Source organism: Microcaecilia unicolor, chromosome 11 (genome assembly GCF_901765095.1).
Source record: "Microcaecilia unicolor chromosome 11, aMicUni1.1, whole genome shotgun sequence".
Classification (NCBI taxonomy): domain Eukaryota; kingdom Metazoa; phylum Chordata; class Amphibia; order Gymnophiona; family Siphonopidae; genus Microcaecilia; species Microcaecilia unicolor.
This window is the reverse complement of record NC_044041.1, coordinates 40,915,622-40,931,932: the sequence shown is the minus strand read 5'-3', so window position 1 is coordinate 40,931,932 and position 16,311 is coordinate 40,915,622. Positions and strand designations below refer to the sequence as shown.

General features: G+C 42.9%; 1 protein-coding gene across 1 annotated transcript in view; it reads right to left on the bottom strand.

The window, feature by feature from the left end:
• Window positions 1–16,311, bottom strand: part of DNAH10 (dynein axonemal heavy chain 10) — a 327,414-nt gene that overhangs the window by 278,185 nt on the left and 32,918 nt on the right. Inside the window, exons 8-10 of the mRNA XM_030218355.1 lie at window positions 8,209–8,439; window positions 3,376–3,566; window positions 3,081–3,279 (exon numbers count right to left, since the gene is read on the bottom strand). Of these exons, the coding sequence (XP_030074215.1) occupies window positions 3,081–3,279; window positions 3,376–3,566; window positions 8,209–8,439 (621 nt within the window). The remainder of the gene's footprint in view (window positions 1–3,080; window positions 3,280–3,375; window positions 3,567–8,208; window positions 8,440–16,311) is intronic.

The window sequence follows — 16,311 nt, the reverse complement described above, 5'->3', positions numbered from 1 at the left end:
AAAGCAGCAGCAACAACAATGAAAAAGACCTGCCTCTCTCCTAGGCCGATCATAGCTACTGTTTAGTGTTTTTTTTTTTAATTGGTGGCTCGTGCCAGAAGGCAGATCAATGATAGTGTGAGGACGACATTTTCGTGCAGTTGCTAACAGTAAAAAGAAAGACGTACGGTGCCCTCGAGATGAATTAAGTGTATTGTTTTGCGATGTTGTCAGTGTTCAGGCTGCATTTTCACCTTTTCGTAGAAATCCTGAGTTTCATCAAAAGGAGATCAGGCTGACAGGCGGTCTCAGCGTCTTGTTCTTGAGGACATACCTTTGACACCTTTGCTGCATCAGCATGCAAGCGCTAGTTTTTTTGAGTGTTAGGGAACTTGTTTTAGTCATCTCACATTGGTCGTCTGTGCAGGTGCTCCTCCTCTCCCCTTTGACGTCGTTGGCTGTGCTTCTCCGGGGTTTTCTCCAGGGGCAGTGATGTAAGGAGAGAGGCTGAGCGGCTGCAGGGACCTGGCAGTCTGAGATGGTTCTGAACGGAAGTGCGTTGTATGAGTTGTTTTTCCTGTGGCCCCCCCCCCACCCGTCGTCGATATTGGTGAATTGCTCCGCCCTCAACGTCATAACGTTTGACGCGAGGGCGGTGAATAGCTCCGCCTCCGCCCTCAACGTCATAACGTTTGACGCGAGGGTGGGGCCCAGAGACTGTGTTTTTCGAGGCTTCAGAGCTCCTTCCTTTTCTTTGAGTTCTTTGATAGGTGCATGGGAACGATGGAGGCGCACGTATTGAGTGAGCCGTAGGTCCGCCCCTTCTTTTGTTTGATAGGTGCATGACGCGTGATTGCATTCCGTTGCGTGGCAACGGCGACTGACGCCTTCACCTCAGACGCTCCTCCCTTGTTGTATTCCTATTGGTGTGTTGCAGCTGTGACGCTCGTTTCAGATCATGGCGGCGCCCAGATGTACTGTGGTTAAAAGTGGTTACAGAGCTTCGAACATACGAACTTTTGAAGCTTCAAAGTGTGGTTCAGAACGTTCATGGTGCTTTTTATGTCCAGTTGGGGCGTGGCGTAGGTCGCAGAAGGGGCGTGGCTGAGGGCGGTGGTGAGTAGTCCGAATAGCCAGGAGGACTACAGCAGTTCAGGACTTCACTGCCACAGTTGGAGGGAGTTTCAGAACGTTCAAGGTGGGATTTATTTATATAGATGTACTTATGAATAACTCAAAACATTTATTTAGTAAAAACGTTTATTTTGATGTTGTTTTTGTTGTTCTAATCTTGTTTTTCTATGCCTCATAAAATCACTTAAACTATAGGTCACATGCCACCGATATGACTGTGTTTTGAGCTATCCAGCATCTCCCATCACACTGCACCAGGGCTCTAAATTTAACCCAGGTCTATCTCATTTAACCCTGTCAAAAATAACATCAAAATAAGATAAGTTGTTTTTACTAAATAATTTTTTTTTACTTATTCACTTATTACTTATTCACTTTTCACAGTTGATGTTGGAGAATAAGCAAAGTTAAGCACATACATTATAAGGGGACCTATGATTATACTGATTACTGGAGTGGAGGAGTGGCCTAGTGGTTAGGGTGGTGGACTTTGGTCCTGAGGAACTGAGGAACTGAGTTGGATTCCCACTGCAGGCACAGGCAGCTCCTTGTGACTCTGGGCAAGTCACTTAACCCTCCATTGCCCCATGTAAGCCACATTGAGCCTGCCATGAGTGGGAAAGCGCGGGGTACAAATGTAACAAAAATAAAATAGATACTATTGGAGATTCTACATGGAATGTTGCTACTATTGGAGATTCTACATGGAATGTTGCTATTCCACTAGCAACATTCCATGTAGAAGGCTGCGCAGGCTTCTGTTTCTGTGAGTCTGACGTCCTGCACGTACGTGCAGGACGTCAGACTCACAGAAGCAGAAGCCTGCGCGGCCACATTGGTGATCCATGTAGAATCTCAAATCGTAGCAACAGTGGAGGAGTGGCCTAGTGGTTAGGGTGGTGGACTTTGGTCCTGGGGAACTGAGGAACTGAGTTCAATTCCCACTTCAGGCACAGGCTGGGCAAGTCACTTAACCCTCCATTGCCCCATGTAAGCCGCATTGAGCCTGCCATGAGTGGGAAAGCGCAGGGTACAAATGTAACAAAACAAAAAAAATTAAACCCTTGGACAGTAATAAAAGGTCTTTATGAAATAGGCACAACTAAACTAAGGCGCAGCTATAAACACAGCCTAGGTGCTGTTATTAAATTATTCTCAAAATATATTGTTAGTCCAATAAGGGAAAGGGGATATGACTTGATATATTGCCTTTCTATGGTTACAATCAAAACAGTTTACATATTATATACAGGTACTTATTTTATACCTGGGGCAATGCAGGGTTAAGTGACTTGCCCAGAGTCACATGGAGCTACAGTTGGAATTAAACCCTGTTCCTCTGGTTCTCAGGCCACTGCACTAACCATTAGGCTACTCTTCAGGTATCACCTGTTGTTTTTTTTTTTGTTGTTGCTGTTGTTCTATTTTTTCATTTATTTTTATTTATTTATTTGGATTTATTAGCCACCTTTATGAAGAGATTCACCCAAGGCGGTGTATAGCAGGTACAGTTTAACATAAAACTTACAATTTTGTTAACAGCAGAACAATAGTGAAATGACCAAATATAAACATAAATACAATAAATGAGGTCAATTTGAAAGCAGCAAACTGAAGCCTAATAATAGGGCTATCATGAAGCAGTATCAAAAATATGTACATTTAATAGCACTGCAGAACAACCATATAATAGAAATAGGATAAATGTCAGTACAATACAAACAATACAATACCATAATAGCATGGAAGAATATTCAAACAACATAGATATGATGCTAATGCTTTTTGTACAATACAGTTTACCATGTAGTGAAGGGGCCAATTGCAGATATTTTTGTCAACCTTTATGTCTCTGCTTTCAAGTGGACTAACACAGGAACTATACTACTTTATCCTGAGTTTAAGGATACCTTCCTTATAGAGCCCTTTGGAGATGTTACATAAAGAACAAAGTTAAACATTGTTACCTGTAAGATATCAAAAAGATCTTGACAGATTGCTGACAAATAATCAGTTTTATTAAACAGACGCTTTCTATCAAATTCCCATCGCTGGTCCCTCCCTGAAGCTTCAATTTGCTCCCGAACTTCATAATAGGAAGATTTCCACAATTCAAGAGTTTGTTTGGCTTCCTGAGTTTTGGATTTTGCAAACTCTCTGTTTTCTCTGTTAATAGCATAAAAAAGATAATCAGATAATCTTGCCACTTCAATAACAGGATAATCTTACCTAAAGCCTGTAGATTAAAGCCTTACTACATACTTAAACAAAGTGCAGATGTTGAGAACTCTGCAGACTCTTTCTGCTATCTCCCATGCAATTCTTTCCATAAGAGGCACCATTCTTTCATCTTTGTTGTAATGTCGTGAGATAATCCACACCATTCTCAAGGCATTCATCATTGATGGAATCGTATCAAGGACAACATTAAATCCAGTACCATGGGTTAAATTCTAAACAAATAAACATGCAAAATAATGGGGGAAAAACAGACATCAGTTTGACAAGTTAAATTTGGCTCAATACATTATTCACAAGGCTCTTCTGCAACAGTCACAGGGTCAGGACCTGATGAAAGTTGTAATGGAAGTTTGCTGTCAGCGATGTAAAATGCTGATTGTGCACAGTCTCAAATAGGTCTATTAAATCACTGCTTAACTAATGAGAAATTATTATCATATCTGGAAGAAAAATGTGTCTTTTATTATTAGAGGAAAATGTTCAAAATGCTCTCTCTCCGCCAATTACCAGTACCTGCCTCAATGAGATGAAGCATTCCCTAAGGCATGTATAGATCAGGAGAGAAAAAATATATGCATAAATGGTATTTTCAAGACCACATGTGTTTTTCCAGAAAAAGGAAAAGCAGATAACTACACTTTGTGCCCACAGCAATTTTCAAAAAGAAAGAGCATGTACTTAATTTTAAACTTATTTTATTTATTTACAGGATATTTATCCTGTCCTTACAAAACGTCTAGGGTGAGTTACAATAAAACACATAATAATAATAATAATAATAATAATAATAATAATAATAATTTAATTTAATTTAATTTAAAAATTGTTGCAAAGCCTAGAAATAAAAAGTATGCATGGTTTTTATCCCAAAGCAGACAGTTGGGTAGATTTGAAAATCCCAACTACGTCCATTGGCTTCCAATCCCATCCTAAGCACAGTCCCAGAAATGCTTCCCTTCAGTCTGCCTAAAACATGCACACTGTGAAATCTTGTGCACATTTTTATCCAAAGAGAGTGAGGTCAATTTACCTCCAAGTATTATCCCTGTTGCTTAAACCAGGAAAATCAGGGTTGAAATTCCACTGGTGCTTCTTATGACCTTGGGCGAGTTGCTTAGGGGGATAGTTATCAAGCTGCATTACAGCTATATTGTGAATTATTTGCCCCTTAATGTGTGTTAAAAAGCTCTTACACATGTTTTGGTGCCATAAAGCAGTGTTTTTTAGGTCACCAATGGGTACATAGTCCACAAAGTTACGGCCCAAAGCTCCTGGGCCATATCTTAAGGGGGCCAGGCAAAGTTAAAATAAGGTGTCCCCCAATCATGAACCCCCTTCAAAGACTCCCCATATGTAAGCCCCCTTGCAAAGCCTCCCCAAGACCCCCCCTCCCAATTTAAGACCTCCCAAGAAGTTCTTCCAACCCAGAATGATCTCAGGCCTCCCCCCCCCCCCCCGGGAAAATACCCCTAAATATGCTGTACCCTCCAGGTAAGCCCACCCACTCACTCACAGCCCCCTCACCCCATCCCCCAGGGCCTACCATTCTGTTTCTCTGGGGTCTAGTGGGGTCTGAGCAGGAGTTATTCAAGATGGTTCACATAATACATAAAAACAATCATAAAAGACATGCAAATTCAGAGATAGGAGGAGAAAATTACTTGATATACTGTTAGGTTAGGTGAATCAGAGTAAACCATTTTCATCTACCCACTTTCATGAATAGCAAATATCACTTCTGTGGGAGGGATGAGATCACAGTGAAAGCACAGCTCTTTACATGAGCCATCTCTAGATAACAGAATAAATCAGATACAGTAGTGGGTGACATCATTTGACAGAATCAATACTGACCACCTCTCTCAGAACTCAGACAAACCAAGAAAGTTTTCCCCAACAAGCACAGGAGTTCTTGTGCTAGAGGCCGACTGAAACCAGTGATTCTGATTCCAGCTGCAACCTAATCTGCTGCCAAAATCTGTGGCTTGGTTTGGCCGGAGTCAGAACACCAAAACTATGGTTACACCGCCACCGCAGGTCAGCATCCCCCCCCCCTCCCCTGACAGTAAACATACACACACACCCCAGATCACCTACCACTCCACCCTCCTTATCTCCCACCATTTTGGAACTGGGAATGGCCAGAGCAGGAGGAGGTCGTGGCTGCCTTTTAGAAATTGGGAATGGCCTAAGCAGCAACGACCAGTCTTGGCTGCCATTTTTTCAGCACAGAGTAAGGAGGCAGGGCAATTCCCATGGCAGCCTCACAGGCAGTTGCAAGAAGTTGCAGCTGCCATTTTCAAAATGGAGGAAGGACGCAATTTTCAGCACATCAGGATGCTCCTGCCCCAAAAACACCACTAGACCACCAGGACTTACTGGGGGGGGAGGGTAGAGTGGTGGGTGGCCTGGGGGTGGATGTGCTTTCTCTAGAGAGTGGAGGAGGCTGGTTTGCGGTAGCAGGAGGCAGGGCTAGTTTCAAGTTTCCACCAAAAATGTACATGCATTTTCGACAGAAACCTGAACCCACATCTGGGGTCACTTCAGTGCCAAATCTAAAACCAAAAATTAAATTCTGTCAGCTTCTATCTACGCAACGACCAGTGCCTCCCAGGTCCCCTTATAAAACCTAGAAGGCAAGAGCCCAGAATGGTAGGAGGGTTTGACTGTCTATCTCTACTTTTTCCATCAATAAGCAAGATGAAATCAGCCATGCTAGTGGTGGCTCCTATAGCCAGTGGTGTAGCCACCATTGAACAAACCCACCAAAGTGCCAGGAGCCACCCCTAATGGGGTTGCCTACCATTGGGAGGTGGTGATGTGCTGTCAGCATGCATTGTACTTAATAAGCATTACTGAACTGCCACTGATCCCATCCTTCAATCCCCCAATGTAACCAGTTAATGGAAGAAGTGTTTAACACCTCTTCACCCACTGCTGCAGAGCCAAGTCTCACAGTAATATTATCTAGGGCAACCCAGATCAATAATGTGAGGGAGCCACTTTGAGCCTGCAATCAGTGGGAAAATGTGGGATACAAATGTAATAAATACATAAATAAATATGCAGGTACTTTCTCTGTCCCTAGAGTGCTCACAATCTAAGTTTAAGTTTTTGTATCTGGTGCAATGGAGAGTTGAATGACTTGCCCAAGGTGACAAGGAGCTGAATGGGAATTGAACCTAGGTTGCCAGGATCAAAGCCTGCTATACTAACCATTAGGCTACTCCTCCACTGATTGTTCTGGAAATCAGTAGGGCTGCAACATGGTCTTTGTCACATATCTTTTACATCTTATTACTGTCCTGAAGAGACTGTGCATTTGGGCAAGCAATTCTACAAAACCTATTTAACTGGTAGTCAGCTCCCTCACATTATTGATGTGGGTTGCCCTAGATAATATTACTGTGGTAGCAGTATTTCATATCAATCACTTGTGTTTCCCACATTCTTCCTGAAGCCTCAAGCTCACAAGGATGAGCAGACTCTCCACTCTTTAGACTGTAAAGGAGTGCTGACTTACAACATGAAAAGAACACACAGAGCCACATTGTCAAATTAGTCAGCTTCAGTCTAGGACTTCCAGTATCCAAGAGTACCTTGTCAAACTGAGTAATGGACTGCATAGCACACTGCTGCTATTAGCAGGGTGGTACATCAAGTTAGAGCCTTGTTGATGCTGGTTGCCTGTTTCCATGCCCTACTGCTACTATTAGTAATCATTTCTGTAGCACTACTAGACATAAGCAGCACTGTACATATTATATGATCCAAGGACACTAATTACACGTTATTATCTTTTACTTATTGCTGTTTAATTGTTATTTCCTATCTTACTCTCAATTTGCATAATTGTACTTCTTGCACTGTAGCTTTACCTAAATTTCCGTGTTAGGTATTTGAGACCAGTTGTTTCTAGAGGTTTAGAGGGTAGTTTCATGAGCTAGTTTAAGTTTACACTGAGATCCCACAGACCAGGGATTTCTTTACTGAGGGTTTTGAATACCACAATCCCTTCATGAATCTGCATGCTATTGGGCGCATCAACATCAAATTCTCATTTATATGTACATAGTTGGCCACTGCTATGCTCAAATATACTTTCACCAAGGAAGTGCTTAAGCCAAACTCCAATAGGTGAAATAAATATTGTAGGAGGCTCCTTAGAGAGTAAGTAAATGGATCTAGTTGTTAATGCCCACACCACAAGGATAATCTATTCCACTTGGAGATGTATAAATTCTTGGTAGTTTATAGTTTATAAGGAACTTTCTATATCACCTTTCCAAAAGAGGTCAAAGTGGTGTACAGATTAAAAGATGGCAGGCACAAGTCTTGTGTTTTCTGAAATAAAGTGGCTACCATACTGTGTTGGACTGTGTATTTCATCCTACTCTATTATATCTTGAAAGTTTTTGTTGGATGTTGCCTCCATCTTATGGTTCAAGCAGTAGCACAGACAAAAAGACTGAGAGGCCCAGCAAGGTGGCAGTCACTGCTTACACTCAGAAAATCATTTGGGGTTTTTTTCAAACTCAAAGAGAGATGGTTTATATTGGTGCCATCAAAGGATGTCCCCCAGTGAAGTGGACGATTTCATCCTGCTTGTCAACGGAGACATTTTTATGCTACTTCCACTTTCTCAGAGTAAATTCATCTTCTCTGAGATAAAAGAATTTTTACATTTAAAACAAAGGCCATTTCCTTTTTTCACTGTCAAATCATGAACAATGTTCCCAAAGTGATAAAGTGGCAATGCAATATTTTCTATGGGCACAAATGAATGCTACACTATTATTAAAGTAGTAATGAGATGAATAAGAAAATATCTTTTAAAACAGTAGATTAACTTACCTTCAGGTGTCGCTCTAAGGTGGAGAGAAATCGAACATTATCTGCGGCCTCCACATGGTATTTGGTCAGTTCAGCTATAACAACATCCATATTTTGGATGACTACTGGGTCATCATTTCCTACTATATCCAAGACTTTTCTCACTACAGGCAATTTTAGCTGCTCACTGAGAGCACTCATGGTAGCATTCCTTTCCCGCCAAAAATCTATTTCTGCTAATGGACCAAAGCCCTGAAGATAAAGAGAATGAAATATATTTGTAAGGTAAAGGCAAATTGCAAAATAACCCTAGGATATTTCACACTGGTGCAAAATGCAAGAAAGCCCCCATACAGAACAGAGCACCCATAAGAATTTTAGTATACAAAATATTGAGAAAAAAAAGAAACCGTATAAAAATTATTATTTTTGAAGTGAACATCTCTTATAGTTATTTAATATTTAAACAATTGAGCTTACACTTTTGAATGAACTAGTTAGAATTTTTAATAACACTTCTCCCAGATATATCTTATAGAACTTAGCAGAGAAGCCGTCTATGCCTGAAGTCTTTCCACCTTTCAACTGTTTAACTTCCCACACTATCTATGAGTAGGTAATTGGAGCATCCAGCTTACTTCTATCCTCCTACAATAACCTAGGGACAGAAATATCATCAAGATACTATTGCATATTTTCCATATTTCCATCAATGTCTTCCTTATACAGTTCATTATAAAACTTCAAAAATTACCTCCATATAAAGTAAGACATCTCCCTCCCCCTTAATCTTAGTTATAGTTTGAGCTCTTCTATTCTCCCTAAGGTGTCTGGTTAACATTGTACTCTATTTGTTACCAAATTCAAAGAAGCATTGCCAAAGCATGCATCTCATAAAATCCACTTTCTCAATTTGCAAGCCATCCAATTCTCTCCTCACCTGAGTAAGTTCAATAAAAAAAAGCCTGATTCGTACTCTCTTTATGCTGATGCTCTAAGCGAACAAATTTCTCCAAAAGCAGTAACTCATGTTGGTCTTCACTCACTTCTTTCTTGCTCCCCATTTAATTAATTGGCCACGAATCACTGCTTTCAATGTGTCCCATAGAATACCACCAATGACATCCCCTGTATCACTCTCCATTAAATAATTTTGTATCATTTTTTTAATATTGGTACATATTTGACTATCTCCTAAAAGATTTTCATTAAGTCTCCAAAAGTTTTGTCTAGAATCCCCCCCACCAACCCCATCAATTCAACCCATGTTGTAGCATGATCTGAGATTTGTATAGGTTCAATATGAGCATCCCGAACTTGTCCCCATAAATTTCTGTGACAACAAATTAAATCAATTCTAGTGTAAGTATCTCTAGGGTGAGAATAAAAAGTATAGTTTCTTTAAACAGGATGAAAAAAACGCCAAACATCTACTAAGTCCAGCACTTTAATCAAAGTCAGCAGCTTGCCTATGTATCTTAGTATGTTCTCCTCCCCCCTTGGATTGATCCACCAGGGGTTCTGGCACCACATTAAAATTTCCACCCAATACAGGAGACCCACTGAGAAACGATGTTAGAGGTTAATGAAGTCCTTTAAAAAAATTTCCCTGCCACTGATTGGGTGCATAAATATTTATGATAGTGACCTCCTCCCAAAAAGAAGTCCCTTCACTGCAAGACACCTTGCCAAATCATCTTTATAAACCTCTTACATTATAAATGAGAACCAGGAATAAATTAAAATTGCAATTCCCCCTATTCTCCCCCCCAAAGGATTATGTATGACACAAACTGTATAATCTCTATGTCACAAGAGATGCTGATCCCGAGCACGCAAATGTGTCTCCTGCAATAAAATAATATCCCAGTGAAGTTTTCTAAGTGCATTAAAGACAATGCTCCTTTTCACTGGACCATTAGGACCATTAACATTCCATGTTCACACCTTCAGAACTGTTCCCCCACCCACCTCCTGCCTCACACACAGGCCACCTGGATGTGACAAGTCTCACGAGGCTGCCTTTTGAAGTCTTAGCAGCCATTTTCAAGAAGCGGTGGCCAGGGCCGTGCCTAGGGTCTCTGGCGCCCCCCTGCAGGACTATCAGTTGGCGGCGGCCCTCCCCCCCCCCCCCCATGAAAATGATCGCTCACCACTTGCCACACTGACAGGAATTGTCAGCAATATTCTTAGAAACAAATTGCTATACATTGCAAAATAAGAGAGCAGATGTAAATTCTCAAAGTGGACATATTCCAAACACTAAAATGAAAATAAAATGATTTTTTTTCTACTTTTGTTGTCTGGTGACTTTCTTTTTCTGATCATGCTGGCCCAGTATCTGATTCTGCTGCTATCTGTCCTCTTAACTCCATTTTCCAGGGCTTCCTTTCCATTTTATTTCTTTCCTTTCCTCCTTTCTTCTTCATTTCTGGTCCTCAGCTTCTGCCTATTTTCTTCATCCATGTGCAGTTTTTCTCCTCTCTCCTTTTCCCTCATTTCATCTCCTTCATCTTTCTTCCCTCCCCTCTATGTCCAGCAATTTCTCCTCTCTCCCTGAGCCCTGCCCTCCCAATCCATGCCCATCCATGCTCCTCTGTCCCTGCCCCCTCCATTCATCCTTTTCCAGCAATTCCCCTCTCTCCCTGAGCCCTGCCCTCTCAATCCATGCTCCTCTGTCCCCTGCCCCCTCCATTCATCCTTTTCCAGCAATTCCCCTCTCTCCCTTCCATGACCCCCCCTCGCATCCATGCTCTCGTCTCTCCCCTGCCCTCCCGCTCCCATTGTTCAACTGCCCGCCCTCTTCTCTCCCCCCAACATCCCTTTTCTTTTTTTTTCTTTTTAAATTTACCTCCATGGCGGTTCTGGCAGTGCAGCGTCAGTGAAGGAGGCGGCGCTGCGCTCCCGACGTCTCTAGCCTTCCCTTCGCTGTGTTCCGCCTTCTTCTGACATCAAGGAAATGACGTCAGAAGAAGGCGGAACACAGCGAAGGGAAGGCTAGAGACGTCGGGAGCGCCGCCTCCTTCACTGACGCTGCGCTGCCGGAACCGCCACGGAGGTAAATTTAAAAAGGAAAAAAAAAAAGAAAAGGGATGTTGGGAGGGGGAGAAGAGGGCGGGCAGTTGAACAATGGGAGCGGGAGGGCGGAGCGAGGTGAGCATGGTGCAGCGGCGCCCCCCAGAGGGAAGCGTCCCCCTGCCATGCTTACCTCGCTTACCGTGTTGGCACGGCCCTGGCGGTGGCAACAAGCAGGTAAGTGGCATAAGGCAGGAAGAGGGTTCTTTCCTGGTCCAATGAGGCCACTAGACCACCAGGGCATGTTATGGTAGGTTCAGGGAGGATGGATGGATGGAGGTGTGTGTGTGTGTGTGTGTGTGTGTGTGTGTGTGTGTGTGTGTGTGTGTGTGTGTGTGTGTGTGTGTGTGTGTGTGTGTGTGTGTGTGTGTGTGTGTGTAAAAAAGGCGGATGGAGTGTGGGTGCAGGAAGGGAAAAAGGCTGGAAAAAAGATTGGTGATGGGGATGTATATAAGGAGGAGTGACAGGGAGGAAATACAGCACATGGATAAAAGGGGGACATGCTGCTCATGGATGAGGGAAAGGAAAGGGGGACATGTTCTCATGAATGTTTGCTTTTTTGGAATGTACATATTTTCTAATTTTATATTTAGCAGAGTATGGAAGAAAATGCATTTCTGTTACATTTGCCAATATTTTCACTGATTATAGAATCTGGTTTTCTTGGGGGGGGGGGGTCAAAGTGTCTGCAGCAGGGTGCAGCATGGTGTGGGGTGGAGGGGCGTGGGCCAGTGACAGAGTGGCATTTTATTTTTTGTTGTGTCCTCTTTTTTGTCTCTGCAAATTTAGTAACCCTAATTAAAGCAACTCAACTTGGCTAGAACTTTCCACGCCTCAGCAACAGTTTGAACTTTTTTGGATTTGCCCGAAACTGTAATCAGAATGCCAAAAGGAAGCATCCACTGGTACCGAAGATTGGCAGACCAAAGCTACTGTGTCACCGCACTTATATCTTTGCGCTTCAGAAGTGTAGTATGCACCAAATCCTGATACACAGTGATTTTATAATTTTCCCAAATAATCTCCCTCTGCTGATGGGCTTTGTAGAGAATCTCTTCCTTCAAAGCAAAATTGTGGAAACAAGAATAATATTACTAGGAGCCAAGTCCTGTCTGTGCCAGGCTCCCATGAGCCCACTCCAACTGAATTTCTTAGAGATAGAGACGTAAGCCTCCAGAACCACTAAGAGCATAAGAGTAGTCATACTGGGTCAGACCAATGGTCCATCTAGCCCAGTATCCTGTTTTCCAAACAGTGGCCAAGCCAGGTCACAAGTACCTGGCAGAAACCCAAATCGTGGCAACACTCCATACTACAAATCCCAGGGCAAGCAGTTGCTTCCCATGTCTGTCTCAATAGCAGACTATGGACATTTCCTCCAGGAATTTGTCCAAACCTTTTTTAAACCCAGATCTGCTAACCACCGTTACCACATCCTCCGGCAAAGAGTTCCAGATCTTAACTATTCGTTGAGTGAAAAAATATTTCCTCATATTTGTTTTTAAAGTATTTCCATGTAACTTCATTGAGTGTCCCGTTAGTCTTTGTACTTTTGGAACGAGTAAAAAATCTATTTACTTCTACTCATTCGACACCACTCAGGATTTTGTAGACCTCAATCATATCTCCCCTCATCCGTCTCTTTCCAAGCTGAAGAGCCCTAACCTCTTTAGCTTGCCTCATACAAGAAGAGTTCCCTCCCCTTTATCATTTTAGTCACTCTTCTTTGAACCTTTTCTAATTCCACTATATCTTTTTTAAAATACAGTGACCAGAACTGAATGCAATACTCAAGGTATGGACGCATCATGGAGCGATACAAAGGCATTATAATATTTTTGGTCTTATTCACCATCCCTTTCCTAATAATTCCTAGCATCCTGTTTGCTTTTTTGGCCCCCACCACACATCGAGCAGAAGATTTCAGCGTATTATCTACAACGACACTCAGATCTTTTTCTTGAGCGCTTACCCCCAAGGTAACTGTGATTCGGATTATTCTTTCCAATATGCATCACCTTGCATTTGTCCACATTAAATTTCATCTGCCATTTGGATGCCAAGTCTTCCAATTTCATAAGGTCTTCCTGCAATATTTCACAGTCCACACGTATTTTAACAACCTTGAATAGTTTTGTATCATCTGCAAATTTGTATTAATTTCTTGCAGACCCTGAACATCCACTGCAATAGTATCCAATTGCTCCTCAGCTTTCTCAGTTCGATGTCCAATCTCACGCACATCTTGCTGAAGTTCAGCCATCATTGCTGTAATGTTCCAACAGACTGCTTTCATTTCCACTTTTAGCACTTTGAACCACTGTGCTACATCTTGTTTAGTGACTTCGGCATCACTCACAGCAGTCGCCAAGAGATCCTCATCCACAAAATCCATCTGCTCTGCTGCCGTCTTTGAAGGTCCTATGGGCAACTTGCCAGCCATCGAAGACCGATTTTCCTCTCTGTCTGGTAAATATTTGAATTTATCCAGCCACTTTTTAGCCACCATAGACAATCCACACTTCTATGTTGCCAAGATAACAGGAGTAGCTTAGATTTTATGAGGGAAAACCCCCGTTTCTTAAACAGCCCCGAAAGAGCTTCACTCTCAGGTGTCCATTCTCTCAAGATGATGTCACTTCCTTCCTTTTTGCATCTTTTTATATTAAGGGCCATGTGCTAATGTTACTGCATGAGCACTTATCACCACCCATTTAATAGGTAGTAAGGGTTTTCACACTATCTATGCACTAACCAGTTAACATGTGTTAATGTAGCTGTGTCAACTGATTAGCACAGGAACATCCACTCTCCGTACCCAAAATGCCACCTTAAAAAACATTTTTCCTTTTTAGCAGGCAGTTAATGCACACATTTGGCAGTTACTGCAGGATGCCATTTTAAGGTGTGCTAAGCATGTGCTAACTCCTAACGCAGGTTAGTAAAAGGGTCCATAAGTGCTCCCCAAGTTAACTCAGCTTTAGCCAGTTAGCACATGCTAATGCGATCACAAAGCTGGTTAACACTTCCACACCTATTATCCTCCCATTTATTTTATTTTTGTTACATTTGTACCCCGCGCTTTCCCACTCATGGCAGGCTCAATGCGGCTTACATGGGGCAATGGAGGGTTAAGTGACTTGCCCAGAGTCACAAGGAGCTGCCTGTGCCATGACATGCCCCCTCCAAAAAATATTTTAATAAATAGCTAACGCAGAAGTTAACAAGCGCTAACAAACTACCCCAATATGCTTTAATGCATTTGGCAGTAGCCTGTTTTTCACACACTAAGCGCATGTTAGGGCTTAACATGTTTCAAGTTTAATCAAGATTTACTATCCCACCCATCAGACAAGCAATCTTAACATCCCTTAGTAAAAGAGGTCTGTCATGAAACACCTAGCACCAGCCAGGGGTTAACCCTGCAGCCACCTGGAGGGTCTGCCCTCAGCACTGCTCAGGCCTGCCTGCACCTGGGCATGAGCTCTATATTAGCATCCTCCATCCCTCCAACTGGGTCCCACTTGCCTCTGGGTGAGTCTCCCACTCTCAAGTTATTCCCTGGTGATTTCTAGGTTACTGGGGTCACACTTCCAGGGGTCCCACAGTTCCTAGAAAACACCCACAGATCTAAACCACAAACCACCAGGACTCTTAGTCAGTCCAGAACAACAAAGCTAATAAGATAATAAGGTTTACTGTCACAAAATTTGAACAGTGAACCATGTAAAACATATGGAAAAGTAGCAGGCAATAACAGGTAACTGAATAAGGATCAATATTAAAAGTGTCTAAACACTTTGTATCTACCTGGGTAGCGCCTGAGAAACTTCAGGAAATTAACTGCTCACAAGCCTTGAACAGTCTCAGGACAGAGATGTTTACCTCTGTGATCCCATACTGAGACTAAAGATTACTTCACATCTCAGGCGGTAAAAAACAGTCACTTCTGCAACAGCTTTACAAAAAAAGACAGTCACCATCTGCTGGCCACACAAGGGAAATGCACTGGGGAACAAATATGTCAAGATAATCCGCCACAGGCAGAGAACTCGAATGCCCCACGAGAGAATACAGATATGAAAGAAAAGTGGGATGTTTGACCACGGAAAACCAAAGACTGAACAAATAAATTCTTAAAAACAGTTGTTTATTGATGAAAAAAGACTCGACACAAACGTTGTGTTTCTGCCGTTAGGCCTGCATCAGGAGTCTATAAAACACATATAAACACGTATACATAATTAAGAAAATGATAACTGTACAAACAATGCGACATATAAACCAAAATCACAGATAAAACAGGAAACTCAAATGTTAAAAAACTATATGTAAATACTAGTAAAAAAGGCCCGTTTCTGTAGGCAAGGAAACGGGCCTTAGGCAGGTAATTCCCCCGCCCCCCTCCGTGCTACGGCCCCCTTGAACTCCCCCCTTCCGCGAACCTGTCGTTCCCCCCCCCCCCCGTGCTAGCAAAAAAACTGCCCCCCCCCCCCCCCCCCGCCGCCGTTGTTGTGCTACCTGGTCTTACAGCCGAAGTGTTGTTCTTTCTTTCCCTTTGGTTCTTCAATCATCTTGTCGGGAAGTTCCTCTGCGTGCGTCTGACGTCAGACGCACGGAGTTAAACTTTCTGAGAAGATGATTGAGGAACACACCCGAAGGGCAGAACAACACTTCGGCTGTCAGCACAGGTAGTGCACAACAGCGGCGGGGGGCGGGGGGGCGGTTTTCGGCGTTCCGGTGGGGGGATTGACAGGTTCGCGGAAGGGGGTGGGTTTCGAGGGGGCCGTAGCGCGGGGGGTGACAGCTGATTCCGAGGCAGTAGGAGGAGTAGGGAAACACGCGACTCCTCTCCTTGCCTTGGAATCAGCTGTTTTGACGTCAGTGACGTCCGTGCGTGTCTGCCTCGCAGACCACCTGCAGCCAGGGAGCCATGGTCCCAAGCATAGAACATTGGAGGTGCTTTTTATTATATAGGATACATCCTATATAATAAAAAGCACCTCCAACATTCTGAAGCTGACTCCGTGGCACTGTGGCAGTGTAGGG